This window comes from Callorhinchus milii, unplaced genomic scaffold (genome assembly GCF_018977255.1).
Source record: "Callorhinchus milii isolate IMCB2004 unplaced genomic scaffold, IMCB_Cmil_1.0 Scaffold7, whole genome shotgun sequence".
NCBI classification, from domain to species: Eukaryota; Metazoa; Chordata; class Chondrichthyes; order Chimaeriformes; family Callorhinchidae; genus Callorhinchus; species Callorhinchus milii.
The window spans coordinates 26,577,761-26,601,535 of record NW_024704748.1 but is presented as its reverse complement, the minus strand read 5'-3'; the positions used below and the strand labels follow the sequence as shown (position 1 = coordinate 26,601,535).

The 23,775-nt window shown below is 42.0% G+C and overlaps 2 protein-coding genes across 2 annotated transcripts in view; both read right to left on the bottom strand.

The window, feature by feature from the left end:
* Window positions 1-9,414, bottom strand: part of LOC103186581 — a 31,125-nt gene extending 21,711 nt beyond the window's left edge. Inside the window, exons 1-9 of the mRNA XM_042336862.1 lie at window positions 9,320-9,414; window positions 8,285-8,306; window positions 5,149-5,247; window positions 4,853-4,960; window positions 4,393-4,509; window positions 3,569-3,694; window positions 2,929-3,100; window positions 1,579-1,673; window positions 29-302 (exon numbers count right to left, since the gene is read on the bottom strand). Coding sequence (XP_042192796.1) covers window positions 29-302; window positions 1,579-1,673; window positions 2,929-3,100; window positions 3,569-3,694; window positions 4,393-4,509; window positions 4,853-4,960; window positions 5,149-5,247; window positions 8,285-8,306; window positions 9,320-9,388 — 1,082 coding nt within the window. The 5' untranslated portion in view covers window positions 9,389-9,414. The remainder of the gene's footprint in view (window positions 1-28; window positions 303-1,578; window positions 1,674-2,928; window positions 3,101-3,568; window positions 3,695-4,392; window positions 4,510-4,852; window positions 4,961-5,148; window positions 5,248-8,284; window positions 8,307-9,319) is intronic.
* Window positions 9,415-16,196: 6,782 nt separating this feature from the next.
* On the bottom strand, window positions 16,197-23,488 carry LOC103186547 (hyaluronan-binding protein 2). Its single transcript, XM_007905653.2, has 7 exons — window positions 23,400-23,488; window positions 22,457-22,481; window positions 20,177-20,444; window positions 18,989-19,134; window positions 18,364-18,489; window positions 17,491-17,639; window positions 16,197-17,090 (listed from the first exon to the last, which is right to left on the bottom strand). The coding sequence occupies exons 1-7, from the start codon at window positions 23,466-23,468 to the stop codon at window positions 16,935-16,937; spliced, it is 939 nt and encodes a 312-aa protein (XP_007903844.1). The 5' UTR covers window positions 23,469-23,488; the 3' UTR covers window positions 16,197-16,934.
* Between the last annotated feature and the right edge of the window lie 287 nt (window positions 23,489-23,775).

Below are 23,775 nucleotides of genomic sequence, written 5' to 3'. Positions count from 1 at the left end.
AATAATTTGTAGACCGGTCAATACTTACCCCGAAATGATGCAGTGGGCAGCAGTGAGGACCCAACATGGTCTGATCAATGTTCCTCCACACAAATGTCCCGGATTATAATGTCCAACAGCAACTTTCAGTTGTAGAGAGGCCTGCCAAGGATGCTTGCCTGGGACTGTGCTTTTTCCACCAAAGATTCTGCCTCTCGCTCTGGTAACCTCGGGCTTTCCACACTGATCAAGGAGCGTAATGGGGAGTCGCAAACCAGGTTGGGTTGCTGGTATGGCAGTAATTTGAGGTATTACGGAAGGTACTACAGAAGAGAAGCCATAAAGTGTTGAAACCTACTCGGTGACAATGTGTCTTTTATTGTGCGGGTTATTGTGAATTTGGATCTTTGATAACAGAGGCCTTCTCCATGTCCCCCGCCCCGGCTCGCCCCACCATCAGCAGTCAGGCCTTTAGCCTCTCTGGCCCCGTCCTTTGGTACTCCATCCCACAATCCCATCGCCTAACTCCCTCCCTGGCTTTCTTCAAAGCACGTCTCAAGACACTTCTCTTCGACCGCGCATCTGGCAATCCCAGTGTAGTGACTGTGTACTTTATGGGTGAAACGTGGCAGCCAATTGTGCACAACAGTGTCCCCCAAACAGTTGTGGATTAAGTGTGCCAGGGGGTGGAATATTAGCCCTGGAAAGTGAACTGCCAATTACCTAACAAGTTGTTGTGACTGAGATTGTGTAATATTCACTTTGATTTTAATTTAATTTTGATTTTAATGGATGTTGATCTATACTACAATATAGCTTCTAGGATCTTAACTTTGATCTTTTTCAGTGGATGGAAGTTTACTGCTTTCCACTCGAATGGTGCTGGGAGGTAGGGTTATGACCATCTGCTCAACACTATCTGGAAGCTTAACAGGATCAAGAATTTGTAAACGTAATTATTTTAACTTCTTAAAATTGGCATCGATTCCAAATTAGGCCTGTGGCTTAGTATAAGAATCTGAGCCACGTAAAGCATCAGTGACATCTCAAATAGAATTGTTCTGATGTAACAGTTCAATGTCCACTGGTTGGAGACTTGAAGACAAGGGGCATGAATTCAAGACAGTGACTACAACAATCACAACTACAAGTTTCATTTATATGGTGCCTTTCATATCGGGAGGACGTCCCAAAGCGCTGGATATTGAACAATTTGCATCCGAGCTGATGTGAAGTTATGTTTATTTATCTTTTGGATGAGACGTTAAATCGAGTTCTCCATCTGCCTGTTCAGGTGGACATTAAAGATCCCTTGGCACCATTCAAAAAGAAAAGGGAATCTGTTCCCTTCAACAGAACTCCAGGTAAAACTGATGATTCATGGCAGATTGTGGGACATTGTTGTGTACAAATTAGTAACTAGGTTTGCCTACAAATACACAGTCACTACACTCTACAGTAAATCCTGTGAAACGCCTCAATAATGTGATAAGGCATTATATCAAATGTAAGCATTATTATTATTAAGGTTAATGTTGAATTCCATATTCAATTCTAAAAAAATTAGCAGTTTTGCAAAATAATGTAAAATATACATACTGTTCATGCAAAGAGAAACATCACAATGATCCCAATTTAACTTTCCTTTCTTCTCTACAAAATAGCACCAGGGCTTTTCATCGCCATCCGGGTTCCTAAACAGAAATACATTCGACAAATATAGTCCAGTGTTGTGCCCATTCCTGCCACTTGTATTTTCACATTTCCATAAAACAATTTCAGTGAAAAGTAATGTAAGGACGGTTTTCCTAAAGTGCTACTTTCAACAATTCTACATTGTTCTACACACCTCGCCATTCTCCAGCAGATTACAGTTGACGGAAATCTAATTAAATGTGAAGTGATACTTCACTGTTTCCATTAACTGAGCCACCTTATTCTAGAACAGGAACAAACTGGGAAACTAACTATTGCCCCAATCATTGCGTGGTATCAGAATGTAGGCTCACCTTTCCGGGTCAAATACAAAGATGTGTTAAGGATCCCTAAGTAGCGTTAAGCGTTCCACTCTATTCAAGACGCCCTTAACATTCCTTTACCTTTGAATCTTACGGTCCATTCTGAATTTCTGTTGCAATTTAGTGAATTGAATGATGGTGCCCTTTTGAATGATATGTTGATTAACACAACTTGTATTAATGGGTACGTTTTAAACTTGACGTGATGTATGTTCATGAATATACGAGGTGCATACATAAGCATGATGAAGGGCTGGATGCAGGGTGGTGGAACATTGCCCTGAATGAGTTCATTTAAGCACTTCATTTCCAATGCACAGAATTTTAACAGAATTCCCAAGGTCAGCGTAGGTATACTTCGCTAATGAACACTAGGGGCTACACACGACTTCAAGTCTTTTCTAATTTCATGTAACCATGTACGGTCAGCTGGAATTTCTGACCGTACATGGCTACATGAGATCGGAATAGACATGTAGTAGTATACGCTAAGGTCATCTAGACCAAGGTCCATCTAGTTCACCTTCCAACATCCCAAGCAGTGGCTTGACATGTCATGTCCCAAACAATTTACTGTATCCTGTGACATTATTTTCTAGCAGAAATCTATCTCTTTTGTTCTTGAAACCAAAGGCATTTTCTGTTTCCACCGTTGCCCTACGAAGCCTGTTCCATAAGTTACTACTCGCTCACTGAAGCAGTGTTTCCGCAGATTTGTTCTGAATTTACCCCTTTTCAATCGCAGGCCGTGTCCTCTGGTTCTACCGTTCAGTATTTAAGAATATGCCAAATTGTGGGTCCTACGAAAACGCAACAGAAAGAAGAATAAATCTAGTCCCGTGTGGAATTTCTCCCCGGTTATCCCACGATTTGAAGAAAGCAACCAAAGAAACCGCCCTAAAATCAAAATAGTTTAACAGTGTAAATCTACCGGCAATAATTGTGGTCACCAATGCCAAATCGTTCAGGGTTCTGCATATGGGTCCCAACTGGTTCCAGAAGAAGTAGGTGAGAGCTCCAGGACAGACACCTCGTCCCCCTTTCAGTTTGTTTCACGAGACCTCGATAGGTCACACCATCATCACGGTAACAATCATTTGGAGCTGTGTTTGGAAGAGATTCAATACATTTGTTTTGATAATAGTAATAATAACAATAATATTGCATTTGATATTGCATCTTCGAGACATCTCAAAGCGCTTCACAGAATATACTGGAAAGTGAATTGACTGTATATTTTGTGGGAAAAACCTGGCCCAGCAGGGTCCCCACAAACAGTCGTGGATTGAGTGACCAAATTATTTTATCTTGAAGGGGATTATTACCCCGGAAAAGCGCTCAGCCAATTGAATAACAACCAGGTTCCTCCTTACTGTTGGGTAAACAGAGGAGAGTGAAGTAAAGAAACTTGGCCAACTTTTCGCCCTGCCCGGAAATCAAACCTGGGTCCTCTCGTTTGCAAAGCCAGATCTCTAACCATTCAGCTACAGGGCTCCAAATCATAAATATTATAATTATTAATAATAAATACATAAAGTTCATGGTACAAACGACGTGTGAGATCACTTTACCTATCTCACACAGCTCCCCTCTGTACTGCCCTCGGCAAGAACACGTGAATGCTTCCTTCTTATTCCTCCCAGGCCGGCAAACACCTCCGTTTTTGCAGGGGTTTACAGCGTTGCACGCTGAGGCGACTTGAAAAACACGCAATTCAGAACAAATTAATTCGTTATTATATTTTCAGTCTTTAAAATATTGCCCTAACTGGTCAAGTTTACCCTCAGCTCTCTCAGGATTGTTTGTTGAAGCACATTGAATCCGACCTGCTTACCTCCCACACCACCACCCGCTGCCTCCGGCCTCCCCATTTTCAAAGACCTTCCTTTCTGATCGTGCTACCGGTCAACTCCCACCTTCGCTTCTTCTTCCCCTGGCTCACGGTCAGACTCCAGCTTTCACACTGGGAGGATGTCACCAAGGCCACAGACAGCAGGTGGCTAGGGCTAGAGAAGGCTCAAGTTCTCCCAGATCTATCTACAGCTGCCAGGGATGATGCAAGTCTTGAGACGGGCTTTGAAAGTGGGGACGGAGTGCGACGAGTTGGAGGATCGCCGGGATGGAACTCAAGAGAGCGAGGGCAGAATGGGTGGAAGTTTGCCCGCCGATTGAATTGTATGGCTTGCATATACGACAGGGGACATGGAGCAAACCAGTTTTCGCTGAGCGCAGGAAGAAGCTGGGTTGGAAGCGCGATAGCAGGGCATGGGGTCGGGTTGGGTGAAAGCCTTGGAGGAATTTGAAAGTGAGGATGAGGAAATTAACTCATTTTATCAACTCGTTTTCCTTCAAATCTGAAATTAAAGAGAATAACCATCCATGTAGCATATCCTACCTTTTTTGCATGTGGGTGGGAGGTATGGATGATTGCATTTACACTTATAATATGGAGGATTTCGCTGGATAACACAGTCACCATTTTTGCACGTGTTTTTCTTACAAGGATTTTGGACTGCAAGAGAAAAGTTAAAGTTAGTACAAGATACAGAATAAAAACTATGCATTTTGTAACATTCTGCAATCAGCTACTAATTTATTTATCTGTTGAAATGATCAATCAATTGTTTTCTCTTTTCACATCATTCCTCACAGGAAAAAAAAAATACATTATTGCAGAAATCCTTTTTATAATCACACAAATTACCATTTAACTGACACAAAATCAAAGGGAATCGAGGAATTGACATTTCTATTGCAAAGTAAATAATACGGTGCATCAAAAACATTGCATTTTCCACCCTTTTTAGTTTGGAATTCATAATTCTATGTGTTCAACAATTGTTGTGCAACTTCACCTCTCTGACAGTTTCTTCCAAAATATGGCTCAAAGCATCGGCATTGGTAACCAGTCTCCGTTATTTCACATCTTCCCTGGTTCAGACAAGGGACTTGAAGGCAGGGATCTGGGGGAAAACAGCATTTGTGTTGATGCAATCTGTGGCATGTTAACATAACCCTTTGCTTGCCCGAAGGATTGCTGCCTTCCTATCAAAAACAGTCACTTCACAAGACAATGATAAACTGCGGAGATATTTTACATGATAAAGTTTCGTAAAAATGCAAGCTTTGTTTCCTAACTCTGGTAACATACCTTGGTTATCATAGTTATTGTCAAGCCAATCAGGATAAGTGGCGTCATATGACATGGGCTCCTCCACAACAAATCGCCGATATCCGTATAATATTGGCTCTGAAATTTCAAGGATTCCACACACGTCAAGGATGAACAAAGCTCCGCGAACCTTTGTTGGTTCTAAACTGACTCAACCGCTTTCTTCAATCTTAAGATTTTCAACTACATTTTTCTTTACCGAGATTGATTTTGCAAAATGAACCTTTTCTATTAAATTTTTTTTTTAAAAAAATCAATGTTTCAGGAATAACTTGCCAATCGAGACGGTTGCTTGGTTGTCCACCCGACAACTGGAAACAAGAAGAAGGCCACTCTCTGTTTGACATTGGATAGAATCCTAGAATATTACAGCACAGAGGGAGGCCATTCGGCCCGTCGTGTCTGTGCTGGCTCTTTGGAAGAGCTGCCCAATCAGTCCCTCTCCCCCGCTCTTTCCCCGTATCCAGGAGAAATGCAAATGTTTGCTTTTCAAGTCCCTATCCAATTCCCTTTTGAAAGTTATTATTGAATCCGTTTCCACCAGCCTTTCAGGCAGAGAGTTCCAGACTTTCTGTGTAAAAAAAAATGTCTCCTCATCTCCCCTTTGGTTCTTTTGACAATTATCTTAAATCTATGTCCCCTGGTTCCACCCCACCGGCCAGTGGAAACAACCATTCAGTTAATGCGTCTCCCTACTCGGGAATTCTCTCCGAAGATCCCTTTACATTGCTCCTTCTCTCCTTGCCTTGTCTTCTTTTTTGACCATGCCTTTCATAACTGCTCACTTTGAGATGTCCACCCTACATAAAAGATGCTATACAAGTGCAGGTCACTGGGGTTTACTCTCTATACATGCTGGGTAGCAACACTCTCCGATACCTCAGTAATAGTTCTTCATATGAGAGCCTGATGACAGAATGTTGACAGTTTATTGCAGCTTTTGACTGTCGATTGGTGGGATATGAGTTTTTCACCAACCTAAAACCTCAGAGTAGCAAGATTCTCACTAACCCTGAAATTCAGACATGAGTCTAGCTTTGTGGACATTACCATTGAGAACATAACCCAAAATACAGTTTACATTTATACACTATTTCATGTCGGAAGGACATCCCAAAGGACTTAATGTGGCTGGCTGGGCACACAAGCTGAGGAAGGAAGGGTGGTTTGGGGGAGGGTGGGGGAAAGGGGAAGAAAGATAACCTAAGGTATGATCAAAGAGGCAAGTCTTAAAGTAGGCTTCAAAAGGAGGCGGTGCAGGAGCAAGTTGGAGGGACTCGGGATGGAGATCCAGAGAGCAGGGGCTATAAAGGCTGAAAGCTCTCCCACTAATGTTGGGGCAGTTTGGGCACAGACATGAAGCAGGCTGGTGTTTGCTGAGTGAATGGAGTGGCCGGGTTGCTAGGGTTGCAGAGGTAGGATGGGGGTGAGGGTAGGGAAATGGGGTGGGGGCACCTGCAGGATATCCAAGCACAGGTCAATATGATAAATATGGAAGAGACTTCTAAACTGACCTGAGTGTTGGGATTGCTGTTGGAAACTTACCCTCTGTGAGTTCTCTCTGCTCACAGGAAATGCCAGTGTGCATACGTGCACACAAATGAAACAAAATTGGCTGGTACTCAATGTCAGTCAAGGCCACAAAATTCTGAAGTTAGTCAAAACTATTTGTTAGCCCACTTATTCATTGCAAAAGGAAGGGGTGGGGGGGGGGCGGGGGTGGGGGTGGGGAGGTGGGTTGTTATCTGTGAAGCTTCCCAAAGAAAGGTAACCCAATCTCCCATTGCCTTCTCCCATTTTGACGATTCACAAAGTCCTCCTGACCAAATGCTTTTCTCATGTTATTACTTATGCTGATTATAGTCTGATCATGTCAATAATTAAATCCATGCAGGAGGCTTGTATTTATTGTTGAAATGAGTCATACTAATTGACATGTTATGATTTTGTAGTAAGTAATGGACATTGTGCACAATCAATGTAAATTCTGCATTGAATTATACTTGAGTATGAGACCATGTGTCAAGTCACATCAATCTTATTTACTCGCAACTGATGGTTTTTCAACCCGGTGGTGGGAAATTTCCATGCTTGAATGAAAGGCTGCATACCTTGCTACGGTTCAGTGGAGTAGATCTCATTAATAATAGCTTACAACTGGAGAAAAGAATGTTAGCAGCATTGATAAAGAAGTAGGAGGCAAAATGCCAAGCAGGAGGGATATGCCAATGAGGTTCTGAGCCCTGTGGTTAGAGGAAGAGGATTTGACTGTGGCTGAGCACAGTCCCACAAGCTGCCAGTTGTAGGACTTGTTAATTTGTCCTCAATTATGGTTCCTATAATAATGGTCTTCAGAACACGAGGACTGTCAGGGTTGACCGACAATGACAGGAATGTTCACTGAGAATGCAATCATGCCGTCACACTGCGGACCTATCGCTTACTGATGGGGGCCTTTAACAGAAAGACTTAGCTTGGGTCTCTGGCCAGAATCCCAACTGGGCTCTAATTCACAGCATTTCTTCAATGGGATCCAAAGGATCACACAATCAGTTTGGCTGAAGAAGGCCCTTTGGCCCATCTGATCTTACCTTCATAAGAGAATCAAAGTGGTCTCAATGGAGACTCCTTCTGCTAAGCAGATTTCCTTGATGCCAGCCCACAGGACTTATAGCCTTGACAAGATCTGTTTCTAGAAAGGAGATGGATTCCTTATCTCCTTATCCCATGAAGAAATACCACAAAATTTGATCCCTGGTTCTGTTCCGATGCCTCTATGCCAGGTTTTCACCAGGCCCTCTAACCTTCCCCTTTCCTGAATCTAAACAATCTCATCTCAACATGGACCTATCCTTCATACCTCTTCAACCTCGCCTCACTATTGGAAATTTTCCCCTATTAAATGACACAGAATTGCACTTGACGCAGGATCTACAGCCCACTGTTAAAAAAAAAAACTCCTGCCCTGCATTCTGCACGGTTTCAGTTTTATTTTGATGCCAATAAAATCCAGATCTACGCACCATAACGAAAGAGCTTTCACTCCAGCATTTTATCAATAAATTGCCAGTTCTGCATAAGAGAGAAATGGAAACTTATTAAAAGAAACACTTACCATCGTCACTGCCAAATACTTTCTGTGGAGGGAGGGGATAAAAAAATAAAACACAACAATTTAGAACATTGAAACGGGCTGAGTAAATGTTGTGTATGACTTTACAAAAGGAGCGTTCTCATTGTGCTAGGCAGTTTTAACCCTAACCCCTCCATCTGACCACCTCTTTATTTATCCTTAAATGCCACCTTAATATCTACCTCTTCAACTGTGCTGAATGTTCACCTCCCCCTCTTCGCTTGCTCAGCATCCAACCCTGTCACTGTACAGCGCTCTGAAACTTATTTTAAGAACCACGCAGAAAAACCCCAAACTCACAGTTGGCAAATTTGCCAAAATCTGGAGGCGCTGGAATCCACACCCGGATGGAATTTCTACCCTTCTGTGGGTTAAGCTGAAGACAAACCCAATCCTCACCGCACATTTTATTCTATTGAGTATTCTCAGCTGTTTCTTGTAAAGTTTCACCCCCCGCCAGCCTCCAGTGTAACAAGACATTTATTCCTTAAATCAAAATAAAGTAATGGGGAGCGGGCTTCAAGCAGCAACTATAAATCCAGGGTGACATCATTTAAATATAATTCAAGACAGGGGGAAAAGAAACAACAAAAAAGGGAGAGACTATATCTGCTCTGCAGGCTTTGGAATGAAGTGATTCTTTTAACAGCGTTTACTGAGACACAAGAGACGTTACGAAAAGAGCCGGGGAATTAAATGGACAGGAAAGCATGAAGCTAGACGGACAAGTGACTTCACCAGTCGCTTTACTTCTCCCTGTCCTTGACGGGAGGAACAAGACCATTTGACCCTCGTGGAGACAATTACGCTCCGGTGAACTGATGAGCACAAAAAAGACAAGAGACCGTCATTCTAACAGCACTGCTCAGAATAGCTCCCGTGCAGGAGAGGAACTTGATTAAGAATACTCTTAATTTACTTCTTATAAAGTTTTAAAGTTGATACTTTTGTTTTGGAAGTGAAAACACACGCACGTCTCACTTTACAGTCAAAAACGTCGGTAAAATAGTTACTTACAGAGAATGGTACAGCAGCTAGCCAGATAAAAAAGCACCTGGTAGATGACCAAACTCTTTCTTTTGGCATAGTACAAAGGGTTTAAACAACTAACTCTGACTCTGGACGCAAGGCTTCCACCTATTTATATCAGAACACATCCACCAGCACAAGCCAAGGGTCGTACGAACATGCTGGAAGTTATTAACCACTCTTCAAACATAAGCGATTTAAGGAGGCAAGAATTTTGACCAACTGAAATGACTGCAACGTACATACTTACAATGATTATAGCTTTATAATGATAATAATAATCCTTGCATTTGATGCAGCACCTTATCACGTCTTCGAGACGTCTCAAACCTCTTCACAGGATATACTGTAAAGTGAAATGACTGTACATTTTGTGGGCGAAACGCGGCAGCTAATTGTGCACAGCAGCGTCCCACACATAGTCTTGGGCAGAGTGACCAAATTATTATGATTTTTATTATTATTATTATTCTTTAATATTCTTTCCTTGCACCTCCTAATTTTGAAGCTGGAATGTGCCGATATCTCACTTAAGTGTCAATGGTTTGATGTGAAATTCTGAGGCTGTTTAACCAATCCATTTGTAGAGGGCTGGTGTGGCGAGAGAGAGAGAGAGAGAACACATTCAAGTTGTTTTAGCCTCACCTGGCATCCATATGTGCACTTCTCGTTGAATGTGTTTAATTTAGCACTAAGTGTTTACCACCGGTGGACTAAACACTTCACTTCAGCCCATTAATAGGGTCGGATGCAATTATCATAAGTAAGTGTCATTTTCCAACAGTGCTAAAGCCTGAGGCCACCCACGCTATAAATCACACATGGACATGCCTTGAGCACTGCTGAGAGATTTAGCCCAATGTTCCCCACGCTGGTTTTGTGGAAGGTTGAACTGAATTCATACACGAGCGAGACAATAGGATTGTATTAACGAACACAAATGAGCGTTGCAGTGAACACCTTGGCCAGAACATTGTTGGTTACATTGGATTTCTATAGCGTTCTCAATAAAAATAATAATAATAATCCTTGCATTTGATACAGCGCCTTATCACGTCTTCAAAACATCTCAAAGCACTTCACAGAATATACCGTAAAGTGAATTGACTGCGTATTTTGTGGGCGAAACGCAGCGGCCAATTGCGCACAGCAGCGTCCAACAAACAGTCGTGGATTGAGTGACCAATTTTTTTTGGAGGAATTATTACCCCCAGAAAGCGATCCGCCAATTAACTAACAACCAGGTTCCTACTTACTTCTAGGTAAACAGAGGCGTGTGGAGTAAGGAAACTTGTCTAAGTTTGTCACCCTGCACGGCTCCTTTCAAGCTATAAATGGAATGAGGGAGAAAACAAAGATACAGAGATGATACTAATAAAAATACAGGCTGAATAGAAGGCAGTTTCACTAAGAAATTTCTTAGTGCTGCTCAGGAAATGGCCCCAACATAATAAAAGAAAGCCCGCAAAAAATAGAGGCCATTTAACCTCTCTGACTCCTTGTTAAATGCTTTTAAGGAGGAACTTGCACAAACTTTCACATCTGAGAAGCTCATTGAGAGAAGAAAAATGTCTGGTCAGACGTGTAGTGAAAGAGAACTGGTAGAATTATTCTACAAGCAGGGAATTGGGGTTACGAAGGATACAATGGAATTTACATTTATACAGCACCTTTTATGTCGCGAGAACTTCTCAAAGTGTTGGACAACACTGGATGGGTACCCAAGCTGGGGGTGGGAGCCGAGAGGGATGGGGAGGGGGAAGGATAACCGAAAGTGGGGTGAAAGACCTCTGTATTGAGGTGGGCCTTGAACGAGGTGAGGGGTGGGGGAAGCGAGTTGGATGGATTCTGAGTTAGAGTTCCAGATGGCATGATTGGAGGAGCAAAACATCATCAGTAAAGCAATGGGCCGAATGGCCTCCCTCAATGTCATATGGTTCTATAACCACGGCAGTAAAGGTTAGTGGCAGAAATGTAATATTACTACTTTTTTGATGCTCTAAAATGTTACATAAATTGAGCTCCTGGTGGAATTTTTCCCTACTGATGCTTTGCTACTGTTTCTTCAGCGTTGCCTTGGGATCAGCCTGGCAATACAGGTAACACCACCTTATGGGAGGCTCCGCAACTGTTGTATGGGAGGCATCTGCATGGAGTATGCCGGTGAAGACCAGTGCCAACCTACAGTACAAACCATTGTGGCCCACGTGCCTTGAGTATACTTTGAGACGTCTTGAACATGTGATAAAATCCTGCATCAGGCATAAAAAAAATATTATTATTAATAATTGCAAAGAAATAACGAGTTGCGTCAATGGATCTGTAAATGAGCATTATTATTGAAGGTGAAAGTTTTTGTTTAGCTTTCGTCTGGTTCTGGCAGACTTTCCTCTTCGACCGTGCTTACAGCCACATTCCCCCTCCCCCAGCTCGGAGTCAGGCTCCGCTACTGTTGAGCGCTCTGGGACGCTACCCTGTGTGGAGGGCACTATATAAGTGTAAGTTGTTGTCGTTGTTGTAGGTTGGATTATTCTCACGACTGATATTGAGTTTTATGAGCCTTCATGTCATGTTAGTGATACCATGACAAGTCTATTGAATGGGCTTTTACAGCTCTTTTCAGGGCCCACTCAGCTGTGAAGTAAGGTATTGTGATACGTGGGGTTACTGATGGATTTTTCCTACTAAAGAGCTCACCCGCACACAGCAGGAAGATCCCAGCTTCTACATGGCTGTCCATTTGTGCACAGCAATGATTGGTAAACAATCATTAACCAAGGTTTTCTGTCAAGCAACCAACCAGGTAGCTACAGTTCACAGGATATACTATGAAGCAACAGTGACTGTATTTTGTAGACAAATGCAGCAACCAATCTGTACACAGCAACGCCTCACAAACAGCCATGTTTGTATCGGGGGGTGGGTGGGGGGATGGTTGTTGGTCAGGACAATGGGAGAAACCCCCGTCTCTAAAATTGATTTGCCTTCATCTGACTTGATTCCCCCTCCTTTGTAGTCTATCTCAATTGCAGAATTCACCAGGAGTAACCAAAGACCGTTCGGTTCTCTCCCACCTTGCCTTACGTTTCAGACACATGCTCTCTCTGGGCTATTTCATGGGCCCTTCAGGACGTCCACACAAAACAAAAATGAGCCACGAGTTAACAAGCCTATAATCTTTCCTCTCAAGAGGCATTTCATACGTGTTCTGTAACTCAGTCACGGGCTGGAAGAAATGCAATGGTGGAGACCTTGCCATATATTATCGTTGGTTCCATTAACACTGAAAGATTTCCAGCTGACGCTTGTGTAAATGATTACATATGTGGCTCTGAGAGAAAATGCACCTCTTCATTTTGTCACATGCTAAGATGAATCAATATTTGATGCTACTTCAATGCGTTGCTTGGGTTCAATTGCAGTTAATAATTCTAGGGTTTTTTTTCCATTGCAAGTAAACAAGCAACACATCAATAAAGATCAAAGTGTAAGTAGACACAAAGGAACCCATTAACTACTCTTCAAATACAGACATAACATGGAAGGCACTGATTTCTACAGGTCTTGTCAGCTGGAGCAGTAGGGACATGGTTGCATCCTTTGACAGTAATCCTGTAAGAACATGTCTCGGAGCTACATCAGCTAAAATTCTCTTGTGAAAGAAAGACTTGGAAACACTTTCTTTTCAAACAATCTTAAGAAGCCCATTTGGATTCCGCTCACAGGAGAGGTTTGGTTGAAGAAGTCCCTTCAGCCCATTTGATCTCATCCTCCCACAATACCATCCCTAATGTCATCCCATTTTTACACTCCTGTCAGACACCTAAACCCGCAGTTAACTGGATCAATTCATTCCTGATCTAAGCAAAATTCCAAATCGGGAATAGAATTCCAGTGAATTCCATTCATTTCCTAATTTCTCTAACTGTTCAGAAGTCCTGATCAGAGTATCAGTCTTAAATTCAAATACAAAGCGTGTTTACGACCAGATTAATAGTAATAATCCTTGCATTTGATATCGCGCCTTATCACATCGTTGAGACCTCTCAAAGCGCTTCACAGAATACACTGTAAAGTGAATTGACTATATATTTTATGGATGAAACTCGGCCGCCAATTGCACACAGCAGCGTCCCACAAACAGTCACGGACTGAGTGACCAAACCACAATTTTTAAAAAATTTCTGCGGACACAATAATAATCCTTGCGTTTGATATAGCGCCTTATCATGTCTTCGAGACGTCTCAAAACACTTCATAACATATATTTTATGGCAAGCGAAGTCCACACATAGCATCTGAAGTGTCTGCAGGTTTTTTTTTAAGCTCGAAAGAAGAAGCTGCAAGTTTTCAACCTGCATTGAAAAGTGAAGCAGAGCCCCTGGTGGATCTCAGGGGACATTATAAAGGTGTTCAGGGTGTTTAAATGGGATTTACTTACAAGGCAGCAAGGCAAGTTGTCAAGTTTTGGCAATTCATAATAATAATAATCCTTATGTTTGATATTGCTTCCCTCAATTCATGTCTGAAAGCGATTGATAGGATTTGCTCTAAAGTCTGCTGACTGTGTATTTTGTAGGCAAAGCTTTCCGTGACAGATACCAGGAATTAACCACAGAGCATAACAGCTGGAATGCGTTAGGAGTGGAGTGGGTGGTGGGTGGGTTACGGCTTTCCAATCCCTTTTCATGACTTTTTATGGCGAACGAAAAGTCAAAGTTACAATTCCGCTAAAGTCAGTCGAAAGTCGTGGCCTGTGAGCACAAAGTTGAACACGTCAAGAACATTAGCAACACTCACTGCTGTCTGTGTTGAGGCAGTAAATTGCTGACCTGTTGAACTAGAGCGGAGGAAGATGGAAAGTGACTTTCATTGCCCGCAATTACATCAGCTGATGACACATTTATGTCCGCAATATGATTAGCTCTCCTTGGGCCGAGATGGTTTGGACCCCCTCACTCCCCAATCTACCACCCAGTGCCTCTGCTCGACTGGCACCTGCCTCCTGCTTATTCCTCGCACTCTCTGCTCCACCATTGGAGGTTGCGCAAGGACCTGCTACATCCCGAACTCTGGAACACTCTCCCTCAATCCCTGTGCCTTGCCCCCTCCCTCCACTTTTTCAAGTCCCGCCTGACAACCTTCCTTCTCGACCGTGCTTTCGGTCACCTCCCCAACCTCCCACTCCCCACCCGACTTGGGAGTCAGGTTCCACCACTGTTAAGTGCTCTGGGACGCTACCTTGCATGTAGGGGGCGCTATATAAGTGCAACTTGTTGTTGTTGAAGTACTGCACACTCCCGTCGAATCTCACAGTAACTTGGTCGCTGAGGTTCTCAGCTGCGTTTCGAAGACTTTCTTTCATAAAATGTGCACCATAAAACAAGTGCTCTTCGCTAACATGAGCAAAAGGCTCCCAACACGTTTCACTCAAGTTAAAAAAAATGCAGAAGTTCCTGAACATGCGTCTAATTTTCCAACCCCCAATTTTCAATTTTCTGATCACCAAAGTTCTTGTCTATTTAGATACAGGTAACAAATTTCTAGGATAAGTAACAGGTCAAGTCATTTCTCGGCTAAAGGTGAGAAGCATACAGTGAGTAAGGTCACTTGCGTTGCTTCTGAGTGTATTTTACCCTTTTCAGAATTTGCTTTGGGTTTCGTCAATGAACGTTATCGAGACAAAATTTGATTTTTCTAAATGTTCTTTGTGTGGGTCCATTATTATAATTTATTTCAGTCCATCACAAGTATTATAGACCATTTGATCATGGAATTTGAAGGTTTCGGAGCAATAAAATACTCTCCGGAGGAATTAATAATTTCTGGAAGATTATAATGAATGAGTTTTTATCCCACACATATTGTCTATAATTGATGTGCGACTGTTTTTATCAGATGAACATTTCTTTACGTTTTACAACATTTGAGCTACATTACAAAAGTGAGTGAAAAGGTCATGAAAAATAATAAGCAAATGGCTCATTAAATGACCATCTTGAGGTTAAAGCTGTGTTTCCAATAGATTTGTTTCCTGTTGCAACATCTGTACGTTGATCCAGTCAAATTTAGACAGTGAGATTCAGACGGTGCCACTTTTTTTCAGAGCCCTTTTTGGCTCAAAACAAGCACATTCTGGAGGGATTTGATGAGGCCTTGATCAATGAGGAATTAACAACTCATTAGCTTTTATTATCAGATCTGCAAAAATCACTCTAAAACGTCTCAAAACACTTAATATATCCACGTCTGCTCTGCTGCAGTGAAACAATAACTTGAACGGACCTCTGAACCTACGTAGGGCTTCTTTTACAAATAAAACATATGGTTCTCTCTCAGCACTTACATTTTGGCCCAACATATTCTCACAACTTACTATCGCCAGAATACAACAGCAGCAACAGCCTGCATTCACACAGCGTCCCTCCCACAGGGTCGTGTCGCAGAACGCTTGAGAGTGGCGGAGCACGGCGCTGAGTCGGAGGAGGGGGAAGAGGTGACCGTAGGCAGGATCGAAGAGGAAGGTCTTCAGGCAGGACCTGACGATGGGAAAGGAAGGGCAAGGTGGAGGGAGAGTGTTCCAAAGTTTCGGGGCAAAGTGGCTGAAAGTGTTGGTTGAAACACTTGTGTTTGCCGGTGAGCCCTGTGCGTATCCGCTGACAATCTAAAACCTTAACAAACAACAGCCGGTACTTGATCCCTGTATTTACTTGCTGCTTGCGAGCAGGACTGCAATGTCAAAGTAAATTTGTTCCAGAATTCACCGTTAGCGATTGCTTGCCCAATTGCGACCGGAATACCTATCAACTGCAAAGCACATGTTCATTACAAGGCATTTCTAGCAATAACAAATATAAAAACTCTGTGCCGGAATTGGATTTTATTGCGTTGACAAAAGCAACAAAAGCTGTCAAGTTTATTCATAAGGAGAGGGAGTGAGAGAAGGGACATTGAAATCCTGAAAAGCAGTCCACTAGATCCGATTTGCCAGATGAATCTGAAATCTTCCTTGGTCAAAAATTGTGGCTGTAGATGGCATGACAGAAAGTGCCCCAGTGGGGCTCAGGAAAGCTACAAGTGTCTCCTGGCACAGACCTTTGTTCTTATTAGCAATTGCCACTAACATCGGCATCACTTGGAATGGGTATTTTGCCCCTGTTTTCACTCTTCCACACGCAAACAAAGACAATAGCTTCAGTGAATGTTATCCTAAACACAGTTTCTGCTGCCTCTTCGGCTCAGTTTACACTCGCACACATTTCATGGGCAGAGATATTGACTTGAAACTCACTTTTAGCGCAGCAGAAACTACTTTTAAGATAACATTCACTGAAGCTATTGTCTTTGCTTGCATGTGGAACCCTAAAAATCATAGGAGGAAAAGTGCACTGAACCAAGCAGCAACATTAGCTCGTCTATGAAAGTAAATTGCAGGTCCCATGGAATACAATCTCCTGTTGGCCATTGGTTTTGCATTGGCTGTGAACGGATGTATTTATTTCCTCAGGGAGAGAGAGAGAGAGCAGAGAAGGAAACTTAGGTGGGAAATTGAAATGATCAACCAAAGCAATTCAAGGCTGCATTGAAATTCAAGAGGGTGAAGCTACTGCATATGTGCTCTTATCCAGTCGAGGTATTTGGGGATAATGATATAAACGCCAGGTTTATTTACTTTCCCACAGCTCCTGCCCCAGCTGATGATTCCATAGAGATATCGTTGACCATTTCGCTCACAGGTAAGTGGACCTCCTGAGTCACCCTGTCAATGGTAAAGTTTAGTATAAGTTCAAGCTATTCGTGGTTTATTACTGTACAAGAATAACAACAACAACAAACAACAAATTACGTTTACACAGCGCCTTTCACGCCAGGGAGGACATCCCAAAGTGCTGGACAGTCAGGGACTTGTACCTGAGCAGGGGTTTGGGATCAGGAGGGGTGGAGGGCAGGGCAGGTAGGGGTACATAACCAAGTCACAGTAGCTCTTCCTGCCCTTTGCAAATAGACTAAATTACACACCTTCTGCTTTCTCCCTTTCTTGATCCAACTCCCTTGCTCGCCCTGCCAGGGAATCAAACCCAGGTCCTCTCGCTTGCAAGGCGAGTGCTCTAACCACTGAGCTACAGGACTCTACAGCTACATTGTCCGGTCTGACGAACCTGGCAAGCATCTGCTGAGGTTCCACTCAGATCTCCAGCGCACATCATTTTATCGTCCAGGTGATCACCATAAACCTGCGGTTCCATACATGTAGTTCTGTTTATCAGCTTTACGGTGCCTTCCAACAGTCGCCTGTAGGAATAAATTCCTGAAATGAAAGCAGCGTGTAGGCGTGATGGAGTGTCACATTATCCAGTAATGCCATCTCTCACTGACCTCACTTTTGCTTTGTTGCTCCCCGTGCTGTCTGGTGCATGAAACACATAGAATCCCAGAAGTTCCAGTGAGTGATCTCAGCTGGATCAATGGTAGGCGGTGCTACAATTGGGCTCAGTGCCATTGACAAGGGAAAGGTTTAAAATGTATATACAGGGTGACCAAAAAATCACAATATCATGACAATGTTTAATAAGTCTTATGAGTGTTTGGTGATTAACTGTGCTTTCACTGATAGAGTCCTTAGCAAACAATGTCCACAGCAATTTTCTGAATGCTCTCAAGTTTGTAAGTCATGAGTGTGAATGCCATGAATAACCCTCTCGGATAAGGTGCCAAATCAAAACTGCCTGATTTCGTTTTCGATCTTAAAGACGACATAAAACTTTGGCTCCACTTCAAGCTTCATCCTGTCTATTGAAGAGAAACATGAACCAAGAACAACATGATCTTGGCTCAGTTCTACCAAACTATATGCGAGTTTGGAACCTTTCTTGACCTGAATTATCGTTAATTGAGAACGTTTTAAGAACTGTTTTTGGAAGGAAACATGATGAAGTGGGGAAGCTTAGTGCTGCAGGAGTGTTTGTCCCCACTTAAATGAAACACAAAATTGACAGTTCTTGTTAATGGACTTAAAGAAACAGTATAAGTACCAAGTTCGGTTTTGCCCCATCCGGAAATTTGACACGCCATACCAGGGGGGAAAGCTTCCTCTGCCAATGGCAGTGTTTTTACAAATTTAGTTTCCGTAGCACACGTGCCATTTAATTTAATTAACGCTGAAACAGAAGACAGAAAAAAGTTGGGTTCAGATTGTTACCGGAAATGAACAGTAAACTAAACTAGAAATACAGGAACACCCCCGTTAGTTGGGTCCAATGTATCAGCCATTGCGTTGTAAGCCGGGTGTAAAAACATGGCTGACTTCTGGCTCATTATCAGATAGATACAGAAAAAAACTGTGACTTCTGGTGGGTGGGGGAATCCAGACCAAGTCGGCATCATCTCAAAATTAGAGGCAGGCCGTTTAGCAGTGAAATCAAGAGGCAGTTTTTCACCCAAAGGGCAGTGGAAACCTGGGACTCTCTCCCCAAAAGGCTGTGGATTATGGTTCGGTCCATTCACATCTTCACAACCGAAGTGGATAGATGTTTGTTAGGTCAAACAAACCTAGGTTTGTTAGGTTTTGCCGCGAGGCGGGGACATGTCCCTTTGATCCACGAGCGCTATAATCAAAGGACAATTTATGGGGATCCTCTGATTAATATGTTTACTTACCGATGTCATTGTACAATGAGTCATTAACTTTCCGAAAGGCTTGATGAATAATAATTTGCCCAACATCAAGGACCTGTTCAGTGCTGGGCTCTTTCCTGTACAGATTATTTTTGCCGAGTTGTATTTTCAAACTAGATGTTTGAGCACTATAGAATATTTAGGGAGAAAATGAAGAAAAAAAGTGAATTCAAAATCCAATACAATTAAAACAAAACCCTTGCATTTGATATAGTGCTTGTGACACCAAAACCAATCTCAGAGCGTTTCGCAGAATTATCTGTGAAGTGTAGTGACCGTCGCTTTGCTCACAATCTATGAAGCAAACAATCAATTTATCTGGAGGATCATTGACTAGGACAGGAGAAACTCTCTTTTCTTTACAAATTGTGTTACAGGATCTTATAGATTTACCTGAATGATATAATGATCCTTGCATTTGATACAGCGCCTTATCACGCCTTCGAGACGTCTCAATGCACTTCACAGAATATACTGTAAAGTGAATTGACTGTGTATTTTGTGAGTGAAACACTCAAGCCAATTGCGCACAGCAGCGTCCCACAAACAGACGTGGATTGAGTGACCAAATTATTATTATTATTTTTTGAAGGGATTATTACCCCTGGAAAGAGATCCGCCAATTGACTGACAACCGTGTTCCTACTCACTGCTGGTAAACAGAGGTGTGTGGAGTAAGGCAACTTGTCTAAGGTTTTGTTTGCCCAGGAATCAAACCCACATCCTCTCGCTCGCGAGGCGAGGGCTCTAACCACTGCACTACGGGATCAGGTAGATGGAACCTACAATGTGTATTAGTTAGGGGGAGTGGTTTTGGATGTCAACCGCTGAGCCCTTGAATAGAATGAGTTGCACAATCAAACTACTCAACTTACAAACGCATGGGAATCTGCGGTTTGCTGCCAGCAACCTTGTGATGGCGCCGATTGAGATTTAAAACACAGAGAGATCATTCATTTAAAGTCACAGGGTATTTTAAGCAACAGATAAAGGGCCTTTTCACCAACAAGTCGCACGACTGTAGTCTTGTAAATTAGATTGCCTGGTGGTAAACTCGAGAGATCTCAAACCCACACTAAATCTCCATTTCAACGAAAGACTCAAATGTGAACAACAATGGCATTTCCTATGATCATTTCAGTATAGTAGATTGAAAATATTGAAACCTACCTATCATTGACACAGTGTGCTGCTGTAATAACCCAACATGGTTTGATCAGAGTTGCTCCACATGCATGGATCTTTCTGGATCCAGCGATTTCCATTTGGATCGACGCTTGCCAAGGATGGCTGCCAGGAATGGCATGTTTCCCTTGAAGTAATGGAAGAGCCATCCTGGGCTTTTCCTCTTGATACGAATAATTGGTCCAAAGTACAACAGCATCGGGTGGATTTTTACCTCTTCCTGTTGCCTTATCAGGAATCGCCGTTGCAGACACTTTAAGAGATTTTTTTTTTAAATGACACCAAACACGACATTTGTGTAAAAGAAACATTGGGGTGAAAATGGATTGATTGATGAGACCACGTCCAGAAACAGAGTCCACTAAATTTGCTCACACAATCACAAGATTAGTTTGGATCGAGAAGGCCCTGATCTCATCCTTCTAGACTACACACCCAAACATCCTCCTCCTAACACAACATTTCATTAAAAAAATGAGTCCATTGGAAATGACTCGATTGGAAAAAAACAGCGAGTGGGATAGTGACTTAGCTCAACAAAAAAAAAAGTAATCGGACTGAAATTCTATACTCAAACACGGATGTCATGCTGTTACCTACATTGCACTTCCACTCTGACTTTATTCTGCCTCGCAACACCTGAGATAGAATCACACTGTGTTCTATTTTTTTTCTTCTGCTCAGTTAACAATGCGCTTGGAAAGAAAGCTTGGCATAAGTGATAGGCTCACATTTCAGCAGATGATGTTCCCTTCACACCCGAGCCTGCCTTGTGTCACTCAAGCTTGCTCAGAATGATTGACAGCGCCAAACCTGCAACAAATATCTTTAAGCCATTCTTTTATTGGTGTTATATATATATATGTGTATATATATACATATATAATATATGTATAATAAACCGGTGTAAGAACAAGACCAAATTCAGGTTATTCCTAATCCCAGCAGATAGAGGATAAAATGTTATTGAACATTTTTATATATATGTGTGTGTGCGAGTTAACAATATAAGGATTATATATGCCATGTTTTTTTGTTTTATCTCGCAGAAGAAACGATAATAAAAAACAACTACTGTTAGTGCATGTTGGAGGCTGATAAGGGTGTCTGCATTTACATTTATAATAAGGAGGACCCACTGTGACTAGACAGTCTCCATGGTTGCATGGGTTATTCTTACAAGGGTCATTCACTGTAATAGAATAAATCAAACAAGAGGGTAATTGTTTTTTGCTTGAACTGAACCAAATTAACCCTTTCTTTAAACGCAAATACACACACACACACACACAAAATTAATGTAACCAAAATCGTTTTAAGGCGTTTATTATATTTTATCATTTATTCACGACTTTCAATGTAAAACTAAAGTCAAGCAAAACTGGGGTAGGTGGGGGGAAGGGATAATCTGAAATTGGGCAATAATAAGGAGAGATAAATGGTAAATAAATGAGGAAAAAAATAAGAGGTATGCAGCACTGTGAGACTATTTTCACTTGAATAGAATCTGCACTATTATATTATATTAAATTCAATATTTATGTTTCTACAGGTCCCGTGATGTTTGCAACTGAGAACCTGCATGTAATTAGGGCCTGGCTTTTATTCAAAGAATCAAGAGATGTTTTTTGGTGGGGAAGTGGGGAGGGGTGGAAGAGCTAAATTTCAATTCACACAGCCAATAATAAAACATATTATTGTTAAGACATTCAATGTCAGAATTGGATAAAGACAACTGATGGAGCTAATTATCGCACTATTGTATTATTTTGCCTGTAAAAATAATAATAAGGACGCAGTTAGAAACTCCCTTCTCTTTTTGAATAGCGTCACGCAGCCTTTAATGTCCACCTGAACGATTTGACGTCTCATCCGATGGACAACACCTCTGACAATGCAACACCCCCCACCCCCCCCACTGCAATGGAGTGTCAGGTTAGGCCACGCGGGGCTTGAACCCACAATTTTCTGACTCGGGGCGAGAGCACTACACTGAACAGGGCTAACACATCGTTCTTATGAAACGGGGTACGGAGAAGAAAAACATTATCCAAAGAGACAAAACAAGTGCCACAAAAGTGGCACAGATTTTATGAAACCAGGAGCGTTGGGCAAGTACTAGAATCAATTTGTACTTAGTTTTTACTATTGCGCCCAACCCACAATTTATTTCAATCCAAGTAATTGATGCAAATTCCTCGACACGAATGAACAAAGTTCCTGTTCGTACATGTAGCAAAACAGAATAGGATTAAGCTTACTTACCAACCGATGCATATGCAAAGACTTGCTGTATGAATAGAAATAAAAGGGGGAATGATTATCTCCAAAGACAAACGTAAAAAAAAAAAAAAAAAATACTTTCCTACATCGCAAAACTCTTACAGACCTCGACAGAAATTTGTGGGACATTGTTTATTAGTTCAAAGTCCCGACAGAGGTCTTGAACCCACAACCTTCTGACTCGAAGGCGAGTGTGCTACCAACTCAGCCAGGCTGACGCACAAATAGATTTAGAGGCGTCTGGGCGAAAGATGCTTTTTGGAATTGTTTTTTAAAATGATACACAGCGTAATATTCTTATTGTTCCACTGCTTTAATAATAATCCTTGCCTTTGATATAGCGCTTTTCACGTCGGGAGGACGTCCCAAAGCGCTTCACAGAAGACTCTGTAAAGTGAATTGACTGTATATTTATTTTTATTTATATGTCTTTTTTAAGTAAGACAGACTGGAACTGCTGTTGTGCTTATGGTGAAAGCCCCTTTGACGTGTTGAGATTGCACTCAAACTAACAAGACATCGCTAAGAATATCCATAGAATTCTGAGCTCCGAACATTAACAGCCTGGTCATTATAAAGTATAACTTGAGTTAGCATCGGCACAGTTTTAAAATAAGTCAGCTTTTAAATGCACAGCTACCTTGTTAAGTATATATTTGTGTCACATTGCTGGCTTCCCCACAACAAAATAATAAATATACAATAATAAAACAACAGTTATAATAACTCGAATGAACATCATACTGTTACAACGACAAAGTGGACTCTGCAAATTAATTCCCAAGGAGGTTCGAGTTATTAAAACGGTGTTTTTACTTTGATACTTGCTGCAATATTTTCACCCGACATTTTTTTTCCCCAAAGCAAAAGCCAAAGACAGTCAAACCACACTGGCAAATTGATTCAATGAAGATACTGTACTTACAGACAATAAAACTATTCCAAGCCACACAAAGCACATGCTGACAGACAATCGGGCTGAAAGTGCTGCCATTGTGATGATATCCTACACTGTTGTGCGAATGCATGTGAACAAATTTATTTGGGGCCACTAAAGTCAATAAATGTCACTTTTAATCTAAATACTGAAGTTCAAGTGGGCCCAAAGTCTGGTACTGACTAATCCTCAAATACAACTGCTGGAAACTACACTGAAGTAGCTCAGCGATTAGAGTACCCGCCCTCGCTAGCGAGAGGACCTGGGTTCGATTCCTGGCAGAGTGAAATTTTGGCCAATTTCCTTACTACTCACACCTCTATTTACCTGACAGTAAATATGAACCCCTTTATTAGTCAATTGG